The sequence below is a fragment of the Erinaceus europaeus genome, chromosome 19 (genome assembly GCF_950295315.1).
Source record: "Erinaceus europaeus chromosome 19, mEriEur2.1, whole genome shotgun sequence".
Lineage (NCBI taxonomy): Eukaryota > Metazoa > Chordata > Mammalia > Eulipotyphla > Erinaceidae > Erinaceus > Erinaceus europaeus.
The window spans coordinates 7669023-7694559 of NC_080180.1; the positions used below are offsets into that span (position 1 = coordinate 7669023).

Below are 25537 nucleotides of genomic sequence, written 5' to 3' on the forward strand. Positions count from 1 at the left end.
ACACAAACCAATCTATAGCAAGGAAAGGTTCTTTGGAGACAGAAGGTGCTTTGTATGTCAGTTGGTGTCCACCGAATTGTTGGCCTCTTAGGGGCCTGTTGACCTCTGCCTTTCTCAAGCCCCACGGAGGGCTTTGCGCAGGGTCCCTATGACACGGGAGCATAAAATGGGAGGTCGGGAGCTGGCTTTGCGCTGCACCAGGCGCCTTCTTCCCATAGGGACACAGCCGGCATCCTGGAGCTCTCCGCGAGGGGACTCGGCGTCTCCCTGCAGGCCTGCTAGGGTCTCACCTAAGCACACACACACCCCTCCCGACCTCCTGAAGCCCGATTTCCTAAAGATGCAGAGGGACCCTCCGAGCAGACACTAAACATAGCCAAGGCATGGACGAGATGAGATCCAGCAGATCCGAAGAGGCGGTGGTGGTGCACCACGGACCTGTGGGCGGTTGGGCGGACCCAACTACATTAAGACGGGGGGGGCTCCTCGGAAATCAGAGCCTGGAGAAGGCTCCAGAGGGGGCCTGCAGTCGGGACTCGAGGGGCGCAGCCGGCGGGGCGGGGCCAGGAGCCGCTGTTGCCCGGGCAGCGCGCGGGAGGGCGGTGGCTCGCGGGTCCCCGGGGCCCCCGAGCCGCGCTGACGTGTCCGCCCCGCCCGCCGCCCGCCGCGCCCCGCCCCCGGCGCTGCCCGCCCCGCCGCCGCCTCCGCGTCGCCGGCTCCCAGCGGCCAAACATGGCTGCGGCGGCCGCGCTGCTGCTCTGCCTGCTGTCGCTGCTCGGGCCTCCGGGGCGCCTGCGGGCCTCCCGGGCGCCGGGCCTGGGCCGCCGCTTCTCCGAGTCCAAGCTGTGCGCCGACGCGGAGTGCAGCAGTGAGTGCGGGCGGGAGGGCCGGGGCCGCGCTCCCACTTGTTGCCAGCGCCTCATTTCTCCGCCCTTGGGGCTGGGGGTCCCGGGGCCCCCGGGGGTGGTTGCCCGCGGCCGTTGCCCCCGCGCGAGGGGAGCAGAGCCGGCGTGCGCGCCCCGCTTCCCGCGTGGCCTCCGGGCGCCCCCCACGCCGCCCCGGGGCTCAGTCCCGCCCGCGGCTGATGCGCCCAGGGCGCGCGGGGCTCGGTCCCGGGCGCGGGGGGCCGGCGGGGCGGGGGGCGGCTCTGCCTCCCTGGGGCTCGGGGCTTGTGGAGCCCCCCGGTTGGAGTTGAGGTTTGGGGACCGCAGGGGCGCAGTGAGCGCCGAGGCCGCCGCCCCGGCTGTGCCTCCATCCTGTCATTTCTGGCTTGGAAGGCTTCTTGCAATGCACCAGGCCACGCACTTTGGCTCTCGCCGAGGCCGAGGATCTGCAGTGGCCACAGGGGACCGGCAGCCTCCTTTCCTGCGCACTGGAAGCCGAAAGGTCCCCAATTCCAGGCTGGGGGCGGTGCGGGGGCCAGAGAGCTCCAGCTTCAGAAGGAGAGAGATGATGATGATGATGATGATGGAAGGAATCAGTACTCCCGAAGGGTGTGGAAGCCAGACCAGGCGCAGACCTTCATCACTTGTTTTGTTGAAATCTCTTTCTGTTTGGGTCACTCTTCTAGCTGCTGCGCTGGGCTCAGATAACCTTTGTCGCTTGCTGAGACTGGCCTCCAGAGCTAGTGATTTCTAAACGTTAGCCAGCACAGATAGGGAAAGGTGCCTTCTGAGAAGGCCTGAATTCCAAAGCAAATTTCACTGTGCACAGTGTGTCAGGTCGAGGAGAGAAAGGAGATGATTGGAGTTTGCTTGGAGTCCTTCCAGGAGGTGAGTGATCGGCTGATGTACACACACTGCAGACATGGGACCTGCAGGCGCTCCCCAGCTGAAGCCCTTTAATTGCTCTCCAGCAGATCCGGGTGACTGGCTAGCAGGGCTGGGCTGCAAACTGCTTGTGTGCTGTTCTTTGCTTTCAAGCCCCACTCAGCCTGGGCTCCTCAAAAGCCACCCCCCCCACACACACTCACACACTCCCCATCACTTCCCTGGTGCTGCCTCAGTAGGATACGTGGGTGCTTGAAGGACCCTAGGTTGTCACATCACTTGCGAAGTGATGTGTCCAAAGTGATGGAACCAAGCAGACAGCCCCTGTTGGAGCCGGTTTGCGTTAGCTGTGTTTTGTAAGGTGCGTGTGTGTGTGTGTGTGTGTGTGTGTGTGTCAGGTAAGTGTTCCATAGTGTGTATTATGTTGTTATCTGGTAACATTTTTGCCAGTCCTCAGTGATTTCTTTTTTTAAGGATACATTTATTTTTGAGAGAGAACCACCGCATTGCTCTGGCATATATAGTGCCAGGGATTGAACTCTTGGCCTCATATATGCAAATCCAGTGCTCTGCTCCCTGTGCCATCATACCAGGCTGCTTTATTTATTTATTTATTTTCAAAAAATCAATGAGAGGGAGAGTGAAAGAGGTCACAGCACTTAAGCCTCTTTCAACGTGGTGGGGGCCGGGCTTGACCCTGGGTTGTGCACGTGGCAAAGCAGCACACGCTCTAAGGGATCTGTTTCGCTGGCCCTGCCTTAGTGATCTTCTGAGAAACAGGATAAATATTGTCGTGCCCAGTCCTCAGAGACTCTACCATCTTTAACTGCCTGCTCTTTCAACTGTCCCTCCCATCCAGTTGTATCTGAATTAGGATACTGGCCGCAGGTATGAATAGCATCAAGTTTTAGCTTTTGAAATCCAGGTCACCCCCTACAGAGCTGTCTATTTGTACCTGTAGTAATGTTTAAAGGTACGTTTGATTGTACAGTTTGCCAGTTGGCTTTTAGGAAAAGTGTCACTTCCATTTCATCCTTTTTCTCTGCTGTTTAATTGCATATGTTGTACATTGTATCTTATACATCAAGAACTGTATTTTGACCAGCAAAGAGGAAACAGAAAGCACTATTTCTACCAGTTGTTGGAGCCATTGTTATTTAAGTCTGACTTACAAAGCAATTCTTATTTCTTCCTTTCTTTATTATTGGATAGAGACAGAGAAATTGAGGGGGGAGGGAGGGTTCTTAGAGAGGAATAGAGAGGAAGACCAAGACGCGTGCAGCACTGCTTCACCACTTGGAAAGCTTCCCTCCTACGAGGAGGGAGGTGAGGATTGAACCCAGGTCCTTGTGCACTGTAACATTTGCACTCACCTGGGTGAACCACTACCCAACCCCAGTATTTATTTTGAGAAAGCAGTGACTTCTAATAGGAAACAGAGGGACAAATTGACCACAAGTGCAATGGACAGCGTTTACCGCTGCCCAATAGCCATTACAGCCATTTAACCACGGTCACTTTTAGTTCTGAGTTAATTGACCCCGTGAGGGTTGCTGGATGTTCTTCCTGGTTCCCTGTTACCTCTGCATGTAATCTTGCACCTCAGCTTGCATCGATCCCTGCTGTAATGCAGCCCTTTGTGATTATGAGAAGGTTATTGAGGGAAATAAGACTTTCTCCTAAGACCAGTTGTGTGTGTGTGTGTGTGTGTGTGTGTGCGCGCGCGCATGTGTACTCACACTGCTTTTATTTACCAAGATTATCCATAGGGAAGAACAGGGAAAGTTTTCCTTCACTGCTTGTCTTGATTTATAACAATAAAGTTTGTAGGGTTATAGATTCTCTGAGTATCTGAATTGAAAGTGAGGGGGCTGGGTGGTGGCGCACTTGGCTAGGCGCACATAGTACTAAGTGCAAGGACCTGCACAAGGGTCCAGGTTCAAGCCCCCGACATCCCCACCTGGAAGGGGCGGGGGACGTTTCACAAGCAGTGAAACAGGTCTGCAGGTGTCTTTATCTTTCTCCCTTTCTCCCTCCCCCTCCTCTGTCAGTTTCTCCCTGTCCTAGGCAATAATATGGGAAAAAATGGCCACCAGGAACAGTGGATGCATAGTGCGGGCTATGAGCAGCAGCAATAACCCTGGAGGCAAAAAAAAAAAAAAAAAAGACTTGGTAGCTGAGGCCAGGCATGGAGCTGAGTGGTGGAGTGCATGATTTGTGTGCGTGATGCCCTGGACCCCACCCCTGACACCATCCAAAAACAAGACGTAACAACAGCAGTAGCAAGAAATATTCTAGAATGTCTAAAGAAACTTGATTTTGGCTTTGTTTGGCTTTGTTCACAGTGGGTTCTTCTGTTGCCAGCAAATCAGTTTAGAGGGTGAACGCTGATTTTTGCCTGATGGTTTTATCCTCTCTTCCTACAGTGCTGATGTACCGTGGGGAAGCTTTGGAAGATTTTACAGGGCCAGATTGCCGTTTTGTGAATTTTAAGAAAGGAGACCCCATATATGTCTACCACAAGCTGGCTGGGAGATCGCCTGAAGTTTGGGCAGGAAGTGTAAGTAGACATTTCTTATTCATCGGTAGATTTTTTTTTTTTTTAACTGAAGAAGCATTGGTTTGTGATACTGTGTTCTAGGGGCCACAGGTCCACACCTCCTCAGATGTGTGCTGTCCCTCCACACCCACCACCCGGCACCAGGGTCCATTCATCACAGCCTGCTGGGCCCTGACGCCCCTTAGTCCCACCTCTTCCCTGCCTGTTGGCCCCAGTTCTGCAGTAAGAGCTGAAGGGATTGGTTTTGTATTCCCCCTTCCTCAGCCTCGTAATACCCCACACGTGCATGAAATCATCTGGTGTTTGTTTTTCTCCTTCTGGCTTTTTTGTCTTTTGAATATTTATTAATAGGGGCTGGTGTTGTCTGAGGAGACAACCAGAGCTTCACCCTGATACATATGATTCTGGGGATCGAACTCAGAACCTCCTGCATGAGAGTCCAGGGCTTTTTCCATCTCCTAGCTCCTCCTGACATGGTTTGCTTAGCATACTCCCTTCCACCCCCAGTTCCAGCCGTGCTGTAGCAAAGGGCAAGAGAAGATGTCCTCTCTTTCTTTCTGTCCCCTTGTGCTGGTAGGTCACATCTTTTTGTCTGCCCCTCTATCTTGTGGCACTTAGGCTCTTTTCCACCCTGGCTATTGTCAACAATGCTTCAGTGAGCATAGGAGTGTGTGTATGCTTTCCAATTAGTATTTATCTGTTCTTGGGTTAGAAACACAGGAGAGCAGTGATGGGATCATGCAGCAGATATGTCTTCACTATTTTTTTAAGTTATCTTTATTTATTTATTTATTGGATAGAGACAGCCAGAAATCAAGAGGGGAGGGGATGATAAAGAGGTAGAGAGACAGAGAGACACCTGCAACACTGCTTCACCACTCGCAAAGCTTTCCCCCTACAGGTGGGGACCGGGGGCTTGAAACCTGGGTCCTTGTGCCTTATAACATGTGCACTCAGCCAGATGTGCCACCACCTGGCCTCCCCACCCTACCCCCCCGTCTTCACCTGTGAGTCATGTTCCACAGAGGCTGGGTCCGTTCCCCTCCCCGCAGTCGCGCCCACCCCCCCTTGTTGTTTCAGCTGGGGGCCGTTACAGTCGCTCTGTGGCTTTAGTTGGCATTTCTCTGATGATCACTGATGATGAGCACTATGTCCACATACCTGTTGGCCACCTGCTTGTCTTCTTTGAAGTGTGTTTCAGCTCTTCTGCCTGATTTTGTTGGTTGTTGGGTTGCGTAAGCTCTTTATTTATTTTGACTATTAACTCCTTGTTACCTGTATGATGTCTAGATATTTTTCCCTCCCACTCAAAAGGTTCTTTCTTCTTCTTTCTCTTTTTTCTTTTTTAGTTTTATTTTATTTAGTTGTTTATTTGTTTTTTATTATCTTTTCCCTTTATTGAGGGATTAATGTTTTCTCTTTTTCTTTTTCTTTTTCTTTTCTTCCTCCTCCTCCTTTTAATACCAGTGCACTGATCAGTTCTGCCTTAATGGTGGTGCCGCCAGGGACTGAACCTGGAACCTCAGAGCCTTAGGCATGAGAGTCTCCTGCATAACCACTATGCTAGTTTTCTCTTTTCCTTCCTCCCTCCCTTCCTTCCTCCCTCCCTCCCTTCATTTCTCCTTCCCTCCCTCCCTCCCTCCCTCCCTCCCTCCCTCCCTTCCTTCCTCCCTTCCTGTCTTTTTAATGTTTTATTTTGTTGCTAACGTGAAAGATAGGAGGAGAGAGAGAAAGAGCCAGACATCACTCTGGTATAGGTGCCGCCAGCGATTGAATTCGGGACCTCATGCTTGAGAGTCCAGTGTTTTATCCACTGCACCACCTCCTGACTACCTATGTGTGCCAGCTTTCCAGAGCTGGCATGCTCACCCTTAACAGTTGCTTCCCTTGCTTTTGCTGTATACTGACTCTGAGAGATTTTGCACCTGTGCCGTTTAACCACCACTTCTGGCAAACTCTTTTTTTTTTTTTCCCCCTTTCTCTCTTCAATTTCTTTAAAAATATTATTTTATTTTATTTTTGCCTCCAGGGTTATTGCTGGGGCTGGGTTGCCTGCACTACGAATCCACTGCTCCTGGAGACCATTTTTCCCATTTTGTTGCTCTTATTGTTGTCGTTATTATTGCCATTGGTGTTGTTGTTGTTGTTGGATAGGACAGAGAAATGTAGAGTAGAGGGGAAGACAGAGAGGGGGAGAGAAAGACAGACACCTGCTTCACCACTTGTGAAGCGACCCCCCCCCCCCCCACTGCAGGTGGGAAGCTGGGGGCCCGAATCAGGATCCTTATGCTGGTTCTTGCACTTTGCACCATGTGTGCTTAACCCTCTGCACTACCGCCCAGCCCCTATTTTATTTTATTTTCATGAGAGAGATAGAGACCACTGCACTGTTCAGCTTTGGCTTTTGGTGGTGCTGGGGATTGAACCTGGGAATTTCCTGCACCTCAGGCATGCTTTCAAGTCTTCTGCACAACCATTATGTGGGTCTCCCCAGCCCTTTATTTCAGTTTCATGTTTGTGGGAGGAGAGAACGAGGGGGAGAGATGCCACAACACCACTCCGCTGTCATGAAACTTCCCCCTGCTCTCCTGTATCTTGCTGTGGCGTGGCGGGGCCTACGTTTTACTGTCTCGTGACCTCTGCACTGTAGATTCCAGTAACTGTTTTGATGGGCTCTTTGATGACGTCAAGCTATTCTTTCTGATAGAACAAACGAGAAGATGCCGCAGGGGCTCGGCAGAGGCATCTTAAACGGAGCTGAGCTGTGTCTGACCCTGAAGAATTGGCTGGTCTTCAGGGTCTGCTTCAGATACCACCAGCCATGGCTGCACCGGGCGTCAAGGCTGACATGGTGACAACCAGAAGCGCTTGACTTAGCTTCATAAAAAAGGATACTGCATGTTTGGACTCAGTCTTGTGAATTGTGTGCAAGGTCATTTTTCAGGCGCCCAAGTGGAACTCTTGAGTGTTTAGTTATTTTTCTTGCCCTAATATGATGTAGATTTGAAAACTGCCACCTCTGGGGACAGTCATCCAACTACGTCTGCAATTATTGAGTTGCAGTGAGCAAAATTGTCAGTTTCACTTCTGTGTTTCCGGATGTGCCTCTTCTATTCTGTTAGCAATTTCTTTTTAAATTTTTTTTCATATTTGTTTATTTGATTAATTTGATAGGACAGGGAAACATTAGTGGTGGGGGGGATAGAAAGGGAAGGAGAAAGAGAGGCACTTAATTGCACTGTGGCACCATTTGTGAAACTTTCTCCCTGCCGATGGGAACTGGAAGCTTGAACCTGGGTCCCTGGGGACTGTAATGGGTGCAGTCAGCCAAGTGCACTGCCGCCCAGCTCCTCTGTCGGCAGTTTCTGTGCCATCCTTTTCCTGCACTTTGGAGCCCAGCTCCTAGAGGGATGTGCACCTTTTCTTCCTTTTTCTTTTTTCCTGCAGCGTTATCGCTGGGGTTCGGTGCCTGCACTATGAATCTAATGTTCCTGGAGGCTGTTTTTTCCCATTTTGTTGTCCTTGTAGTTGTCCTTGTTGTTATAGCTGCTGATGCTGCTGTTGTTGGATAGGACAGAGAGAAATCGAGAGAAGGGGGGAGACAGAGAAGAGGAGAGAAAGACACCTGCAGACCTGCTTCACCACTTGTGAAGTGACCCCCCCTGCAGTCGGGGAGCTGGGGGCTCAAACTGGGGTCCTTATGCCGGTCCTTGAGCTTTGCACCATGTGCGCTTAACCCGCTGCGCTACCACCCGACCCCAGAGCTGTGCTTCTCTGGGTCCCTGGGAGCAGACTTGGGAGTCACTGAGCGCATCAGGCTTTGATATGACGGACATTTGGTCTCTTTAGTTTTTATAACGAGGAGGCTCTGTAGGAACAACCTACTGAGTTACTGTCTCTTCCATTTTAGAAAGTGTACGTGGGCTACTTATTTACGGGAAGTAGTAAGAGTCTCTGATGTCTTTAGGACTCTTCAGACTTGGAGAAATACCCAGCCCCAACTGTGAATGTTTTCATTTGCAATGAGATAGCAATCAAATTACTAAAAAAAAAAAATAAGACTGGAGAAACAGACCTTGGGGAAAAAGAGATTCATTTGCTGGCATTGCAGATGTCTAGGACAGAATCTCCAAAAGCCAGCTGGTCCAGTAAAAACACCGTGGTTTAGGGAGAGTACCCATTGAGTCATTCTATACAGAGAAACTGAGTTAAACAATTTTTATTTGTTTTAATAGTTCATCACAAGATTGTAAGATGACCATGTATAGCTCCACACCACACTTACCAGCAAAGTCCTGTATCCCACCCTCTCACCTCCCAAAGATATCCACCAAAATTCTTAGAAGTCTTACATTACCAGTGAAATTTCCTGATGATCTTTCTTTATTCCTTTATACCTAGGTGGCGTTTTCCCCTGTCTCCTTCCCTCAGTCCCTTCCTCCATTCCTTCCTTCCTTCCTCCCTCTCTTCCCCTTTCTTCCTTCCTTCCTTCCTTCCTTCCTTCCTTTCTTTCTTTCTTTCTTTCTTTCTTTCTTTCTTTCTTTCTTTCTTTCTTTCTTTCTTTCTTTCTCCACTCAGCTCTGACTCTTCGTAGTTCTAGAACCTCTTGCCTACAAGTCCATGCTCCCTGCTCCTGCATTTCCCTTAAATTAGTTTTGTTTGAGCATTTGCACAAGTGAACTCGGCTTGAACTTCCTCACCTCCACACTTCTGCTCAGGCCCAGATTCACCAATGGGAAGCCTACCCGTCTCTCTTCCTCCTCCCTCTCCCCTTCTCCCTTCTCAGGGAAGCACTGTGTGTTTTCTGAGCAGCCCGCCGGAAGGCTTGGCTGCCTGATAACTGAGTGGATGCCACTTTGTAGCCTCCCTCTACCCGCTCAGCACCGCAGGCAACCTGTGCACCGTCTTAGCTCCTGTCAGGTCAGAAGCTCTTGAGGCCTGGGTGGTGGTGCAGTGAGTCAAGCGCACAAGTCACCTTGTGCTAGGACCTGGGTTCAAGCCCTTAGTCCTTACCTGCAGGGAGAAGCTTCATGAGTGGTGGAACAGGTAGAAGATATCTTTCTCTCCCTTCCCCCTCAATTTCTCTGTCCCGATCATCATCATCATCATCATCAGATGGCTGCTGGGAGCAGTGGACTTGTCATCTACTGAGCCCCAGTGATAACCCCATGTCTTACCTGCCTCCTTTGGAATATTTCCTCTCATGGCGATGATAGCGATACTTGTCCTGATGACAGGTTATTCTCCCCTAGTCAAACAGCTCTTGATAGGGACAATGGACAGAAGCAGCATTAGATTCGAAGGTAACTAGGCTGGCAAATAGCTCACCTGAATAGTGCACTGTTTTGCCTTGTGAACGACCCAGGACTGAGCCTGGTCCCCTGTGCATGGAAGGAAGCTTTGGTGCTGTGGTATCTATCACTATCTCTGCCTCTGTCTTTATCTGAGAGAGAGAGGGAGAAAGAGAGGGAGAGGGAGAGAGAGGCACTGCTTGTAGTCAGCAATGAAAGCCGATGATTCTGCATCATTTTTATAAAAACAGTGGGCCGCCAGCCAGTATAGAGACTTAGAGCTCTTTATGACCTATGGTCTCAATTGATAAAGATAATTGTGTTTCATTTATTTATTTATTTATTTATTTATTTGCCTCCAGGGTTATTGCTGGGGCTTGGTGTCTGCACTATGAATCCACTGCTCCTGGAAGCTATTTTTCCCATTTTGTGGCCCTTGTTGTGGTTGTTGTTGTTGGATAGGACAGAGAGAAATGGAGAGAGGAAGGGGAGAGAAAGATAGACACCTGCAGACCTGCTTCACTACTTGTGAAGTGACTCCTTAATGCTGGTCCTTGAGTTTGATTGTTTTTTTTTTTTTTTTAATTGGACAGAGACAGAGAGAAATTGAGAGGAGAGGGGGAGATAGAGAAGGAGAGAAACAGAGAGACACCTGCAGCCCTACTTCACCACTCATGAAGCTTTCCCCTCCCCTGCAGGTCGGGGTCAGGGGCTTGACCCCAGGTCCTTGTGCATTGTCATGTGTGCACTTAACCAGGTGCACCACCGCCTGGCCCCTTGGTCCTTGAGTTTTGCACCATGTGTGCTTAACCTGCTATGCCACCACCCGGCTCCCTCCTTTCTTTTTATAGACCTGATTTCTCTCCCTTTTCCAGATTCCCTCTTCATCAAATTTTCCCAAGGAGAAAAAGATAATTTGATCCTCCAATCTCTTCTTTCATCTCATGAGCTTTACACCGAGGGGATTAAGCAGTCTCTCCTCAGCTTCCCAAGTGACCCTGTTTCCAGTTCTCAGTCTCCTCTCATCTTTTTTTTCTCTTTCTTTCTTTTTTAATTTTAATTTTTATTTATAAAAAGGAAACACTGACAAAAACTATAGGATAAGAGGGGTACAACTCCACATAATTCCACCATCAGAACTCCATATCCCATCCCCTCCCCTGCTAACTTCCCTATTCTTTATCCCTCTGGGAGCATGGACCCAGGGTCATTATGGGGTGCAGAAGGTGGAAGGTCTGGCTTCTGTAATTGCTTCCCTACTGAACATGGGAGTTGTCAGGTTGATCCCTACTCCCAGCCTGTCTCTCTCTTTCCCTAATTGTCTGCCCAGGGAAGTTTGGTTGGCATCATGTTAGCATCTGGAATCTGGTGGCTGAAAAAGAGTTAACATATAAAGCCAAACACATTGTTGACCAATCATGAATCTAAAGGCTGGAATAGTTCAGATGAAGAGTTGGGAGTCTCCATTTTGTAGACAGTTAGTAGTCCTATTTTAGTTATATTCCAAAGGGCCCATGTCTATACTAGTTTTTTGTTTGTTTGTTTGTTTGTTTTTCCTGAGCCTGAAATCTGATGTGCAGGTGGATCCAAGCCATTGTCTGGGGAGATGATGTCATGGCTGGCAAAAGGACCAGAAAGCTGGATCAGGGAAGAAAGTAGCTCCCTAATATGGGAAAGGGGTATAAATATTGTTGACTGTAAACCCCATTGATTTGATGTGATCTGGGGCCCATATTCAGCTCAGGAGCCTATGTAACTTCTGCATCCCTGTAGGTCTGAGCTCACATTCTGTGGGCATGAGTAGCAACGTTCCAAGCTGCCCCGATTTCAGAACCCATCTTCCTCAGGTGGAACATAGAGTATGTTGTCCAGCCTCCCTTTGGAGGATGGAACATTCTCTACCGTTCTTGATCCACATTGAGGACAAGGTCCTACGGCTTTTTCTTTTTGGTTTCCTTGGGTTTCAGACTTTAACTGCCAGAGTGGCAGTTTTTATTGCCCTCCCTGTCTTATCTCATCTTCAAGGCAGTTTTTTGCTACTAACACTGGCTTTCAGATAGTTGGCCGAAACATCAGGAGCTTCCATAATGAGGATATTTTAGGAGTTAGCAATAAGATGGCCTGTCTCCCCTTTGTGCACTCGCTCTGCAGTCAGCTTCTTCTTTCTCTGATTGGGAAGAGAATCTCCCTTGGAGACTGTAGCTAATAAGGCTGGTGCACCTGTCTCAAGAGGACACTCTACACGCCCCTTGGCTGTGAGTGCTGTGGGTAAAAGTGATTGCTCTCCTTAGAGGCTGACCTTGCATGCTAATAATAATAATAATAATAATAATAATAATAATAATAAATCAGTGTGTAGATGTTTGAAATTTTAATTTTGTTTTCAAATCCTTAAAAATTTATTATTTGAAAGCATCACACAGACTAGCATGTCAGCTTACTACTTTCCTCTTGTTGTACAAGTCATATATTTGAGAAAGGTCACGTCATTTTTAATTTTTTGGTTGCCTGTCGACTTAGTGAAGCCTGAACTAGAAGTGCCGGCTTCTGAACACTGCTAGAAAGTGTGCAGGGAAATTCACCTGGAGGTTATTTGGAATTGTGTTTCTAGCCAACTTTGATTCACAGGTTTTAACCATGCACTATAAAATAAACTTCCCTATGCAGATCCTTTATCTGCTTCAAAACTCTATCTTTAGAGCTGGAGAGGTTGCTCTGTGGGTAGAGTACAGGACTTCATGTGTGAGGCCTTGGGTTTGACTCTTAACACTATGTCTTAGTATTGTTCTGTTCTTTTTTGCTTATGGAAGACATAAATCTTAGAAAAAGGAATCTTAAGTTTGTGTGTTCCATGTTTAGAACTAAGCTGAATATTCAAGGTAAATGTCAGTGGCTTTTAGGGACGCTGACTTTATAATATTCCATACTTAATTTTTATTGCAATAATAATAATCTGTGACTTCAGTAGCAACTTTCTATCACTCATGATTTTCATCTTCCTCAATTTTGTATTTATCTTCATTGCTTTCTCTTTTTCCACGTTACTGGGTAGTTAATGGTTTATAGGATAGCTGACACATAGGTTCAGCCTCACAGTTCCCCATGACAGGTTTCTGCAAGATCCTTACCCCCCAACCTAGGTCTCTATTCACCACTATGCATCGGGACACGGGTACTCCTGCTCCCCCCACCTCAATTGTACTAAGTATAAACTTGTCCACATGCAAACACAGTATTTCAAAACTATCTCTCCTGCCCAGTTTTTCTTTTTGTTTTTGTTTTTAGAGATGGGGAGAAAGAAAAAAGATAGGGAGTTGGACGGTAGTGCAGTGGGTTAAGGGCAGGTGGTGCAAGGCGCAAGGACAGGCGTAAGGTTCCCGGTTCGAGCCCCCGGCTCCCCACCTGCAGGGGAGTCACTTCACAAGCGGTGAAGCAGATCTGCAGGTGTCTGTCTTTCTCTCCCCCTCTCTGTCTTCCCCTCCTCTCTCCATTTCTCTCTGTCCTATCCAACAACGATGATTTCAACAACAACAATAGTAACAACAACAACAACAATAAAACAGCAAGGGCAACAAAAGGGAAAATAAATAAATATAAAATAAAAAATTTAAAAAAAAAGAAAGAAAGAAGATGGAGAGGAAAGGGACTGAGGGGATGAAGAAAGAGGCAACAACATCAAAGCACCACCATCCCTGGAGCTCCCTTTGTTTTTGAAAGGTCTATCTTGGGAGTCGGGCGGTAGCGCAGTGGGTTAAGTACACGTGGCACAAGGTGCAAGGATTGGCATAAGGATCCTGGTTCGAGCCCCCAGTTCCCCACCTGCAGGGGAGTCACGTCACAAGCGGTAAAGCAGGTGTCTGTCTTTCTCTCCCCTTCTCTGTCTTCTCCACCTCTCTATTTCTGTCTGTCCTATCTAACCATGGCAACATCAATAACAGCAGTAACTACAGCAACAATAGAAAACAGGGACACGGGGAGTCGGGCTGTAGTGCAGCGGGCTAAGCGCAGGTGGCGCAAAGCACAAGGACCGGCATAAGGATCCCGGTTCGATCCCCGGCTCCCCACCTGCAGGGGAGTCGCTTCACAGGCGGTGAAGCAGGTCTGCAGGTGTCTTTCTCTCCCCCTCTCTGTCTTCCCCTCCTCTCTCCATTTCTCTCTGTCCTATCCGACAACAACAATAATAACTACAACAATAAAACAACAAGGGCAACAAAAGGGAATAAATAAATAAAATAAATCTTTAAAAAAAAAAAGAAAACAAGGACACCACAAAGGAAAATAAATAAATATAAAAATATATATTTATTAAAAAATATATATATAATTTTTTAAATTTATTTTTAAAAAAAGGTCTATCTCTTGGGTTGTCGGAGAAGTCAGGATGTATCTTTCTATGGTTTTGTATGCAAAAATGAGTCACGAGTTTTCTGACAACCTAATATTTATTAGTGAAGGAGAGAAAGACTGAGAGAGAGAGAGAACAAACCAGAACATCACAGTGGCACGTGCAGTGCCAGGGACTAAATTCTTCATACAGTAGACACTCACCATCCATTTTGGTCCATGGTGCTGTTTGTGGTGTTTTAGGGTGGTGCCAGGGATCGAACCCACGGCCTCGTGTATGGAAAGCATGTGGTTTTACTGCTGAGCCACCTCCCGGCCCCCTCAGCTGTATTTCTTGCTTAGAACGTTCATTCACCTCTCTCTCATTTGTCCTTTCACATAGGTTGGACGCAGTTTTGGATATTTCCCAAGGAGTCTAATCCATGTCGCCTCTCAGTACACTACGGAAGAGTTAAAGGTTCCAGCAGATGTAAGTTGTGGGATTTTATTTTGTTTCTAAGTGACAAATTGACTAATAAACTCCTCAATGACATGACCTCTCCGCACCCCCAAAGCACAGCTCAGCTCTGCTTTATGGTGGTGTAGGGCATTCAGCCTGGTCCTTGGAGTCTCAGGAATGAAAGTCTCTCTGCATGACCACTATACTCTCTACTCCCACAGTGACACTCTTGTAGCTTTTTTTTTTTTTTTTAAAGTCTTTGATATATTTTGTTTGGTAATAAAAGACAGGTTAATATTTGTGTGTTAGATTTTAATTTTGAATCACAATATCCTTTAAAAATAGAAACATTTGGGAGTCTGGCAGTAGCGCAGCGGGCTAAGTGCAGGTGGCGCAAAGTGCAAGAACTGGCATAAGGATCCCGGTGGTTTGAGCCCCTGGCTTCCCACCTGCAGGTCTGCAGGTGTCTTATCTTTATCTCCCCCTCCTCTCTCAATTTCTCTCTGTCCTATCTAACAACAACGACATCAATAACAACAACAACTACATCAATAAAACAGCAAGGGTAACAAAAGGGAATAAATAAATATTTAAACAAAATAGAAACATTTGAAGAAAATAGTTGTCCCTCGTCTATCACAGTTAATCAGTTCCAGACTCTACTGCAGTAAGTGAATTTCCACAAAGTAGGATTCTTTATTTATAAATCGAATATTTTCATAGAGCATAGAAAACCTGTTTATGACCTTCTAAATATGGTTTTTAACATGATTAGAGCCTCTAGACATAAAATAACACCCCTTTAGCTTTGCTTACTTGTTGAGACAGGAGCCTTTGCATGGATTTTTTTTTTTTTTTTGATCACTGAGTCTTTTTAAAAAAATTTATTTGTAAAAAGGAAACACTGACAAAAACCATAGGATAAAGGGTACAACTCCACACAATTCCCACCACCAGAACTCTGTATCCCTTCTCCTCCCCTGCTAGATCTCCTATTCTTTATCCCTCTGGGAGTATGGACCCAGGGTCATTATGGGGTGCAGAAGGTGCTATAGATGTTCTTTTCATCTTTACGGATGGAGCAAACAGTAGACTCACTCAAGTCGTAATGGCGGGCAACCATTTTTCTTGCCATCTTTGATCATACTCAAGAGTTTCACCTCCTGGTTGGTGAGCATCTTCCTCCGGCACTCAGCTTCATTGTCAGAAGGCTTAGAAGAAGCAGCATGGTTAGAAGCCATCGTGGGGCTTAGATACACGATTCTCAGAAATCGCAAACACTTCCAAGAGCAAAGATGCTTCCGATGCCTAGCGATGCAGAAGCACGTAGGAGAGAAACACGCTCTGACGGGCTGGGTTTCCCCACAGCCCATTTCACACACACAAGGAGCCGTCAAGCGGCTGCACCTGGCGTTGAAGCATTTGCAGGGGTGATGGAAGACCGAGGCCTGCAGTCCGTACGGGCAGTCACTTTAATTGTAATAGCAATGCAGGGGCGTATAATTGACTCGGACAGCGGAACATGCGCTGTATCATTTTCACGGTCTCGATCAACTTCTTAATGAATGAATATATTTGAAAAAACTGTGATAGAGTGAAATCTCAAAAGTCGGCACAAAGTTGTGAGGGACAACTGTATTACAGAAGACTTTTTTAAAATTTATTTTTAAAATATTTGTTTACTTATTCCCTTTGGTTGCCCTTGTTTTTTACTGTTGTAGTTATTATTATTGTCGTTGTTGGATAGGACAGAGAGAAATGGAGAGAGGAAGGGAAGACAGAGAAGGGGAGAGAAAGACAGACGCCTGCAGACCTGCTTCACCGCTTGTGAAGTGACCCCCGTCCAAGTGGGGAGCCGGGGGCTCGAACCGGGTTCCTTGAGCCGGTCCTTGTGCTTTACGCCATGTGGTCAGTTTGCTTCTTAGTGGAGGAAAGAAAAACACTGTTTTGGGAGTTGGGCTGTAGTGCAGCGGGTTAAGCGCAGGTGGCGCAAAGCACAAGGACCGGCATAAGGATCCCGGTTCGAACCCCGGCTCCCCACCTGCAGGGGAGTCGCTTCACAGGTGGTGAAGCAGGTCAGCAGGTGTCTATCTTTCTCTCCTCCTCTCTGTCTTCCCCTCCTCTCTCCATTTCTCTCTGTCCTATCCAACAACGACAACAACAATAATAACTACAACAATAAAACAACAAGGGCAACAAAAGGGAATAAATAAAATTAAAAAAAAGAGAAAAAAAAGAAAAACACTGTTTTACAGGCAGTCCTGAAAACAGATTATTTATTCATTCATTCATTCATTTATTTATTTAAATCCTATTTTTTATTTTTAAATTTTATTTATTTATTTATTGGATAGAGACAGAAATCGAAAGGGAAGGGGGTGATAGAGAGGGAGAAAGACAGAGAGACACCTGCAGCACTGCTTCACCACTCGCAAAGCTTTCCCCCTACAGGTGGGGACCAGGGGCTTGAACCTGGGTCCTTGCGCATTCTGACATGTGTGCTCAACCAGGTGTGCCACCTCCTGGCCCCCCTATTTTCTTTTATTAGGAAGTTACAGCTGGTGTCCAGTGGCCTCCCAGTCTATTTGAGGGAGAAATTCCAAAGCTCCGCTCCATCTTCTATGGAGTTCCTTTGGTGCTGTCCCTGGTGCTCCTGTGTGGTGCTGGGGTCAAACCCAGGGCCGTGTGTACAGTAGCATCCCTGCTCTACCTACTAAGCTATCTCTTGGCCCCTAAAAGCACACTCATTTTGGTTGCTGTTGCTAATTGCCACAGGAGTTGTTAGTGGAACTCAGGACCCATGTGATGAATCCACCACTCCTGGCAGTGATTTTTCCTTTTTTTTATTGGGTAGGAAAGAGAAAAATTGAGAGGGGAGGGAGAGAGCCGTCGGAAGCCCTGAATTGTAGGGCGCAAGGATCTGGGTTTAAACTCCTAGTCCCCACCTGCAGGGGAGACTTCACAAGCTGTGAAACAGTGCTGTGGGTACCTTACTCTCTCTACCTCTCTGGCTTTTCCTCCTTTCTGGGTTTCTGTGTCTCTGTTCAAAAATAAATGAATACTAACAAGTAAAAAAGAAGTTAGGGGACTCAGTGAAGTGGCCAGGGGTAGAATCAGCCCTTCCTTGTGGACAAGAAACCAGGACCAAATGGGGTCCAGGCTTGTACCCCGCCCCTGTCCCGACGGCTCACGGCCAGCAGTCACAGATCTGAGCAGCGGCAACGGTCCCCTCCCATCAGACCTTGCTTAGTGACCCACTGACATGCTTTCTTCCCTTTCAGGAGACAGACTTCGTTTGTTTCGACGGGGGAAGAGATGATTTCGACAGTTACGACCTAGAGGAACTTTTAGGATATTTGAATCTTGAGAAAACCCTAGGAGATGGTCAGCATGAGACGGAGGAACCAGAAGCGTCTGAGGAAGGCGACCCTGAGACTGAGCTCCTGGAATCCACTAACTCTGAGGAAAGCGAATTCTCAGAGGACACCCAGGAGCCCAAGGACAGACAGGAGGCTCAGAAAAACCGCCCCCTTGAAAACGGTCAGGCAGATCCTGCCCAGGGAGAACGTCCTCCATTTGAGTCTTTCAAAGACATGCTGCAGGAGAAACTGAGAGTCCCGGAAAGCGAGAACAAAACAGGCAGTGTGTCCCAGGCCTCCGATGAGCAGAAGATGGACGCCTACACGAGGCTGAAGAAGGACATGACCCTGGACCTGAAAACCAAATTCGGCTCCACCGCAGATGTCCTTGTCTCCGACGACGAGACCACCAGCCTGGTCACCTCCCTGGAAGACGATCTCGATGAGGAGTCGGAGGCCGAGTACCATGTGATGGCGCAGGAAGAAGAGGATGATGGTCAGGACAGCTCTGAGGAGCCGCCGCTCCTGACCTTCACAGACGGAGAAGACGGGAAGACTCCCGCGGGATCAGGAGTGGAGAAGTTCCTAGCAGAGCAAGAGCGGACTTTAAAGGAAGAGCTTCTGGTTCAAGTAGCTCCTCCCCTGGGCATCCAGAAAGCTGAGAAGGACACGCTCACAGCCTGGGAGGACCCTCTTGACCCAACAGGCGTGGAGTGGGAGAGTTCTGACTCGGGGGGAGCAAAGGAAGGTGGGGACGCCTTAGCCCCCGGCAGCAAACTGTCAAAGCCCCAGCCAGCTCCCTATGACGTTCTCGACTCTGACAAGGTCAGCGCCGCTCCTGAGGGTGCCCAGGTCCCTGAAAGGAATGAGGGCAAAGACCCCAAGGTGGACACACAAAGTCCCCCCCGAGAAGGAAAAACAGCCGAGCCGCCCAAGAAGGACCTGGTCCAGAACGGGGCAGGACTAGAGGACACAGAGCTGGAAAGCACGCTCACGCCAGGCTCGGCGCAAAGCACGAAGCTCAGGTCTTCGCCCACTTCTGCGAGGGAGCAGCCTGCGTTGCAGTCGGGCCCTGGCAACACAGAGGATGACCCCGATGGAACAGTGGTTCACGTCTCCAAAGAAACACTTGATAAAGAAAAGCCTGCCATGCAGCCTCCCGAAGAGGATGCAGGGACCGGCTCGGCCGGTAGAGGTGAGGGGAGTCCAGCCAAGGAAGGGAAGCCAGCACGGGAGCCCGCAGGTCCTGCAGATAACCAGCGCAACGCCTCCAGAGACATCCTGGAGGGCAAAGAGGCTGCGGAAAGTGGAGCAGAACCACACAGGCCCTCAGAGGAGCAGCCCAGCGAGGACTCAGAAGAGGAATGGCTTTACCGGGCTCAGAATCAGCCGCGGTTCTCGTCCCCAGATGGACTCCATTGGCAGAGGGAATCGGAAGAAGATAGCCCTGGAGTGGGGAGAAATGTATCCCGTCACCAAGAGAGAGGAGAGGCCACTGGGGTGAATAAGCAGGTGGAGGGGAAGCGGCTGTTGGGAGAAGAAGATTCCTCAGAGGAGGAGCTGGACTCCGGAAGGCCCGTTTCTGACACACACGAAGTGGGAGCCACGGGCCAAGCTGAGGATACTGAGGTACCGGACTTGCAGAGTGAAGAGGAAGAGTACGTCCCTGAAGAGCTGCTGGAGGATGAGAACGCCGTCAGTGCCCAACAGGCCCAAGCCAACAGCCCCGAGGCCCAGGGCAGCCCGCTGGGGGCCATCCTGCAGACTCCTGAGAGGGCGGCTCTGGGTGCCAGTCATCCTGCCTCAGGAATAGAAGCCAGTGTGCCCTCGGGCACTGAGAGAAAAGGTGAAACGGGGGCCGGAGAGGCCGACCCACAGGGCAAGCAAGTGGGCCACAGGGTGCTCACAGATGAAGACGGCCCTCTCGCAGCGAAGGAAGCACCAAGGCCACCTGAAGTCAGCAGCTCTCCTGACAAGAAAACCAGTCAGGTGCCCGAGGAAGGTGAGGCGTCTCCCAGTAAAGACCGGGAGCCTCCTCAAGGACTCGGCCCCCAGGAGCCCCTGAAGGCCCCAGGGCTCACCCAGAAACCTGGGCTCAGAGAACTCTTAAAGGAGAGCCAGCAGAAGCTCACGGACACAGAGAGCCAGGGGTCCACTTCGGAGGAGCAGGAGGACGAACAGCGGCACCGGACACCCCCGTTGGCCAGCCCGAAGGACTCGCCCATCATCAGCAGCTTCTTCCAGAACCTCCAGTCTCGCCAGCGCTTCCAGAAGTACTTTGACGTGCCCAGGCTGGAGGCCCTGCTCCAAGAAATGTCGTCGAAGCTGCAGGCCACCCAGAGGGACAGCCTGCCCTCCAACGTGGAGAAGGCCCTGGACAAGGTCTTCCGGGCCTCCGAGTCGCACATCCTGATCGAGGCAGAGAAGATGCTCGACGCGCGCGTGACCCAAAAGAGAGACCTGGGGGCGAAAGACAGCGACATCTTTGAAGAGGCGGCGGTGCTGGAGGACATCCAAGACCTGATCTACTTCGTCAGGTACCAGCACTCCTTGGCAGAGGGCAGTGCAGCCCCAGCAGTGGTTCAGCTTCCAGAGGAAGGCTGGGACCAAACACTGGAAGGTAAGGCAGCCGCTGGGCCCAGAGGGCGTGCGTGGAGGGAGAGACATGCTGCCGGACTGACTTGCTTCTGTAGCTCCGCTCACAGCTGATGACAGTCCACTTCTAGGCTGCAGGGTGGATAAGGAGGAGTGGTAGCATTTAAAAAATACATTTTGCGGGGGGGGGGGTTAGGGTGGGGGGCTAGGCGGTAGCGCAGCGGGTTAAGCGCAGGTGGCACAAAACACACGGACCGGCGAAGGATCCCAGTTCGAGCCCCCCGCTCCCCACCTACAGGGGAGTCGCTTCCCAAGCAGTGAAGCAGGTCTGCAGGTGTCTTATCTTTCTCTCCCCCGTCTTCCCCTCCTCTCTCCATTTCTCTGTCTTATCCAATAATAATGACAGCAATAACAACAACAATAGACAACAAGGGAAAAATAGCCTCTGGGAGCAGTGGATTCATAGTGCATACACTGAGCCCCAGTGATAATCCTGGAGGCAAAAAAAAAAAAAAATTTGGTAGAGAGAGAGAGAGAGAGAGAGAGAGAGAGAGAGAGAATAGGAATGAGGTGGTGTTGAGGATTGAACCTGAGACCTTAGAGGGTCAGACATAAAGGTCTCTTTGTGGAACCAATTTGCTATCTTACCCAGCCCAGCGGGTTAACCTTGTAATGTCTATGTTTTTCCCTAATTTTGTCTCTTAATACATCCAACTGTTTGGTTTTTTTTTTTTTCTTAACTTGAAGAGTTTCTTTTCTTGGGGGCTGGGCAGTGGTGCACCTGGTTGAGCACACATGTCATAGTGCACAAGGACCCGGGTTCAAGCCCCAGACCCCATCTGCAGGGGGAAAGCTTTGTGATTGGTGAAGAAGGGCTGCAGATGTTTCTCTGTCTCCCTCCTTCTCTGTCTACCCTGTCTCTCTTGACTTATGGCTGTCTCTATCTAATAAATAAAGATAAAAAATGTTTTGTTTTTTTTTTAAAAAAAAAAAACCTTTAAAAACATCCTTAAAATCAAAAAGAAAAGAATTTCTTTTCTTTCTTTAAAGATACATATACAGAGCACAAGGACCGGCATAAGGATCCCGGTTCGAACCCCGGCTCCCCACCTGCAGGGGAGTCGCTTCACAGGTAGTGAAGCAGGTCTGCAGGTGTCTGTCTTTCTCTCCTCCTCTCTGTCTTCCCCTCCTCTCTCCATTTCTCTCTGTCCTATCCAACAACGACGACAACAACAATAATAACTACAACAATAAGACAACAAGGGCAACAAAAGGGAATAAATAAATAAAACAAAATATTAAAAAAAAAGATACATATACAGAGACTAGAGTGCTACCAGATAACATATCTTTGAAATTCACTCCATTTAACGAGAGACCAGCGGCCGGCACTCAGCCGGCACACGCAGAAGCAACAGCCGCACTCAGGACTAAATGCCTGCACGTCCATATTCCTACCGCTGTGCCACCGTCCGGGCTGCGAGACTGGCAGCATTTTTCATAGGGATCTTTATAAAAGGGGGGGAAAGCTATAAAGGAGAAAATGATGCACAGAGTGTATCTGTTTAGTGCCTATATGCAGTACCCCAGGAGCTAGAGCAGCAGGTGGAGTCCCTGACTTGCAAACGCATGGTCTCCAGTTGTGGTTTCTCTCTCTCTCTCTCTCTCTCCTCCTCTCTATCCTTCCTCTCTCTCTCTCTCTCTCTCTCTCATTCTGTCTCCATAAACCAATGAGTCGAAGTACATGTTTCCTGTAAAACTGTGAAAGGCCTTTATTAAACATAATTTCTTTTTATGTCCATCCCTCATCTCATTTTACTTCATACCTCCCCTCCCCCCCCCTTTTCCTTCCTCCCTTCCTCTGCAAGGATTTTGCACATGCCTTATCTCGGTGCTCCTGGGCTGCTTGATGATGTAGACAGCTAGAGAGAGACAGAGAGACATCCCAAGACTCAAGTTTCAGCCAGTGCCCTGCCACTCGTGTGATAGCAGAGCTCAACTCTGGACCACACTGATGGCAGGGCACACACGTACCTCGCGAAATATCTCCCTGAACTGTAGCTTGATTTTTTTTTTTTTTAAATTAATGTTGAGAGGTTCACACGAGGCAGAGAGGAGAGAGACACGCACAAGCCAGGGTACCGCTCCGGACTGTGCAGAGCCAGGCCTCAAACTGGGAACCCAGTGCGTGAACCCGTGCTCATCTGTTGAGCCACTTCCCCAGCCCTTTGGCACAATTTCTTCTTCTGCCTAAAATAACTGCTGGCTGACCACGGGCTGACTGGCATAAGTGGAATCGACGCCTGGTTGAGCCTCAGCTTTGATCTTCTGTGGATCCACTCACTCAATTGAGTGAGATTCCACGGGACCTTGGTTTCCTGCATCCAGAGTAATCAAGGAGGGACCCGGGCTGCGGCATGACCTAGCCCGGCACCTGCCTCAGAGAAGTAATCCAGTGGCCACTGACTGCACGGGAGTCTGTGTCCTGATAGCAGCCCGTCCCTGGCTCCCTGCTCCTTTTTCTGTACTTTCAAGCTGAGATGCTCGAATGAAGAGTAGAGGAGAGTGTATCAGGGGGGCTTGAACCCATGGAGTAGACACTAGATTTTATTTTTATTTTTTTAAATTTATTGTTGTTATGGATGTCGTCATTGTTGGATAGGACAGAGAGAAATGGAGAGAGGAGGGGTAGACAGAGGGGGGAGAGAAAGATAGACACCTGCAGACCTGCTTCACCACCTGTGAAGCGACTCCCCTGTAGGTGGGGAGCCGGGGGGCTCGAACCGGGATCCTTATGTCGGTCCTTGCGCTTTGCGCCATGTGTGCTTAACCCGCTGTGCTACCGCCCGACTCCTCCAACACTAGTTTTTCATGAGGATTTGGGGAGGAAGAGGACCATGTTTGCATCCAATCAGAGCATATATATATATATACACACACACATATATATACACACACACACACACACACATATATATATATATATACACACACACACATATATATATATGTATATATTATTTTTCACCAGAGCACTGCTCAACTCTGACGTGTGGTGGTGCTGGAGGTTGAACCTGGGAATTCTGAGTCTCAAGACTGATAGTCATTTCGCATAACTATTATGCTGTCTTCCCAGCCCTGATTGTTTTATTTATTTTACCACTCGTATGTATTCTGTTGAATCCTGTAAATATATTACAGTTACTTATGAAGCACTTTGGAATAGGGACAGCTGTGAAAGTCTTGTCACACAGAGTAGCCATGTCTGTGATTTATACATGTGGAAGTATTTATTATCGGTGAGAGCAAGAAGGGAGAAAAGGATCCCGAGCCAGAATCTGACTTTGGCAGGTCTGACACCAGGGCTCCAACTCAGTATTTCATGCTGGAGAATCCAGAACTTTATCCACCGTGCCAACTACCAGATTTGTTTGTTTTATTAAAAAAAATTTTTTTTAATGAATTCATTTAGGATAGAGACAGAAATTGAGAAGGGAGGGGAGATAGAGGCACCTTCAGCACTGCTTCATGGCTTGTGAATCTTCCCCCTTGCAGGTGGGAAACGGGGGCTTACACCTAGGTCCTTGCACGTCGCAGTGTGTGCCCGACCAGGGACACCACCACCAGGACCCCTGCCCTCAGATTCATTTAATCCATTAATGAGAAAGGAGGGGAGGGAAGCAGAGCGTCACTCTGGCAAACGCACTGCCAGGGATCAAACTGTGAACCTAACGCTTGAGGGTCCAACGCTTTAGCCACTGGGCTACCTCCCAGACCACAGGATGAGCTGCCGCTTGAATCCCTGGTTGTGAGGGAGAGCTGCTCGTGGGTGTGGCTGAGTGGGGAGCGCCCCTCCATTGTCGCCAACCCTGTGCCTTCTTCTGCCCTTTAGAGACATCACCACCCCTTAAGGAAAACCTCCCACACGTTCACATTGAAACGGTCACCACGCAGACTCCTGAGGAGGAGCCCCGCCACCTGGACCAGCCTGTGACCTGGGACACGGGCCTGTCTGAAGTGCCCCCACAGCCGAGTGCTGACCCAGGTAAACTTGCTGGGTTTTCTCCACAGCATGGGTGCGTGTCAGGGCCCAGGAGCTGTCCCACCCAGTGGAGTACACGGCTTGTAGTGGCGAGGCCCTGGGTCTGATACCCTGCACCATGCGGGAGCACTGTGGATAGCGGAGTGGTGCTGCTGTTCATGACTGCTAACGGGCTGCAGTAACAGCTCACCAGCCTTCTAGTGTTTGCGGGGCACACTCAGCCACTAGCACATCAGAGCAGGCGACTGTGCTGCTTTATCCAACACATGATGTCAGGACCATGTGTGAGTGTCTGGTCCGGGCCTCAGGCTGTGATGTTCCACCACTGAGACTCATTTCTCTTGTGCTCTGACTCAGGCCCAGGAGGAATTCTGCTCACAGAATGAGGAATAGGTCCTTGGCCCAGCCACCACTTCAGGTACACCAGCCGAGGTCTCCATTGGCAGACCTGGCCGCAGTGGACTCCTACCCCAGAGCAGAGCTGCTGTCCCAGCAGGGAGAGAAGAAATAACACGTCTGAGAGGCCTCCTCCCGCTCAGAGGGCTTTGTGTGCGCACATAACAGTTTCTGCCTCTCCCCTCTTACCTCCCAGAGCCTCTGTTCAGAATGAGTCATCCACCAATAAGACTTGTTTTTCTTGTGCTCTGAATCTTTTCAAGGTGAGGAGGAAATTCTTTTTTTTTTTTTTTTTTTTTAAGAGTTCATTTATTTATGAGAAAGATAGGAGGAGAGAGAGAGAAAGAAAGAACCAGACATCATTCTGGTACATCTGCTGCCAGGGATTGAACTCAGAACCTCATGCTTGAGAGTCTAATGCTTTCTCCACTGCACCACCTCCCGGACTACGGGTGAGAAAATTCTGCTTGCAGGTTGACGGGCCCATCTTTCACCCCGTCCTCGAAGTGACAGGCATCGCCCTTGCAGACATTTTCTGAATGTCAGACTGAGTGCTAACCTCATTGAGAACTGCTGGCGGCCAGGTTTAGAGCTCGCTGGTGAAGAGACTCCTGGTGGCGAGAGACCCCAGCTGCAGCTTGTTGTGCTTCCTGAAGTGCTCACTGGACTCGTAGCAGTTTCCCAGATGTCCCTGGGACTCATAACTCATCCTGAATTCCCCCTACCCTCACACGTGGGCATC

At 49.1% G+C, this 25537-nt stretch overlaps 1 protein-coding gene across 1 annotated transcript; it reads left to right on the plus strand.

Moving 5' to 3' along the window:
• Nucleotides 1–698: 698 nt before the first annotated feature.
• Nucleotides 699–25367, plus strand: LOC132534594 (transport and Golgi organization protein 1 homolog). Its single transcript, XM_060178469.1, has 6 exons — nucleotides 699–868; nucleotides 4196–4329; nucleotides 14347–14433; nucleotides 17685–20382; nucleotides 24250–24402; nucleotides 24757–25367. The coding sequence occupies exons 1-6, from the start codon at nucleotides 733–735 to the stop codon at nucleotides 24783–24785; spliced, it is 3237 nt and encodes a 1078-aa protein (XP_060034452.1). The 5' UTR covers nucleotides 699–732; the 3' UTR covers nucleotides 24786–25367.
• The last annotated feature ends 170 nt before the right edge of the window (nucleotides 25368–25537 follow it).

Bases quoted from the DNA above. Each gene is read 5' to 3' on its own strand.
- LOC132534594 (XM_060178469.1), top strand. From the start codon at position 733: ATGGCTGCGGCGGCCGCGCTGCTGCTCTGCCTGCTGTCGCTGCTCGGG. The intron at 20,383-24,249 runs GTAAGGCAGCCG...TCTGCCCTTTAG, and splicing joins CTGGGACCAAACACTGGAAG to AGACATCACCACCCCTTAAG. The intron at 24,403-24,756 runs GTAAACTTGCTG...GCTCTGACTCAG, and splicing joins ACAGCCGAGTGCTGACCCAG to GCCCAGGAGGAATTCTGCTC.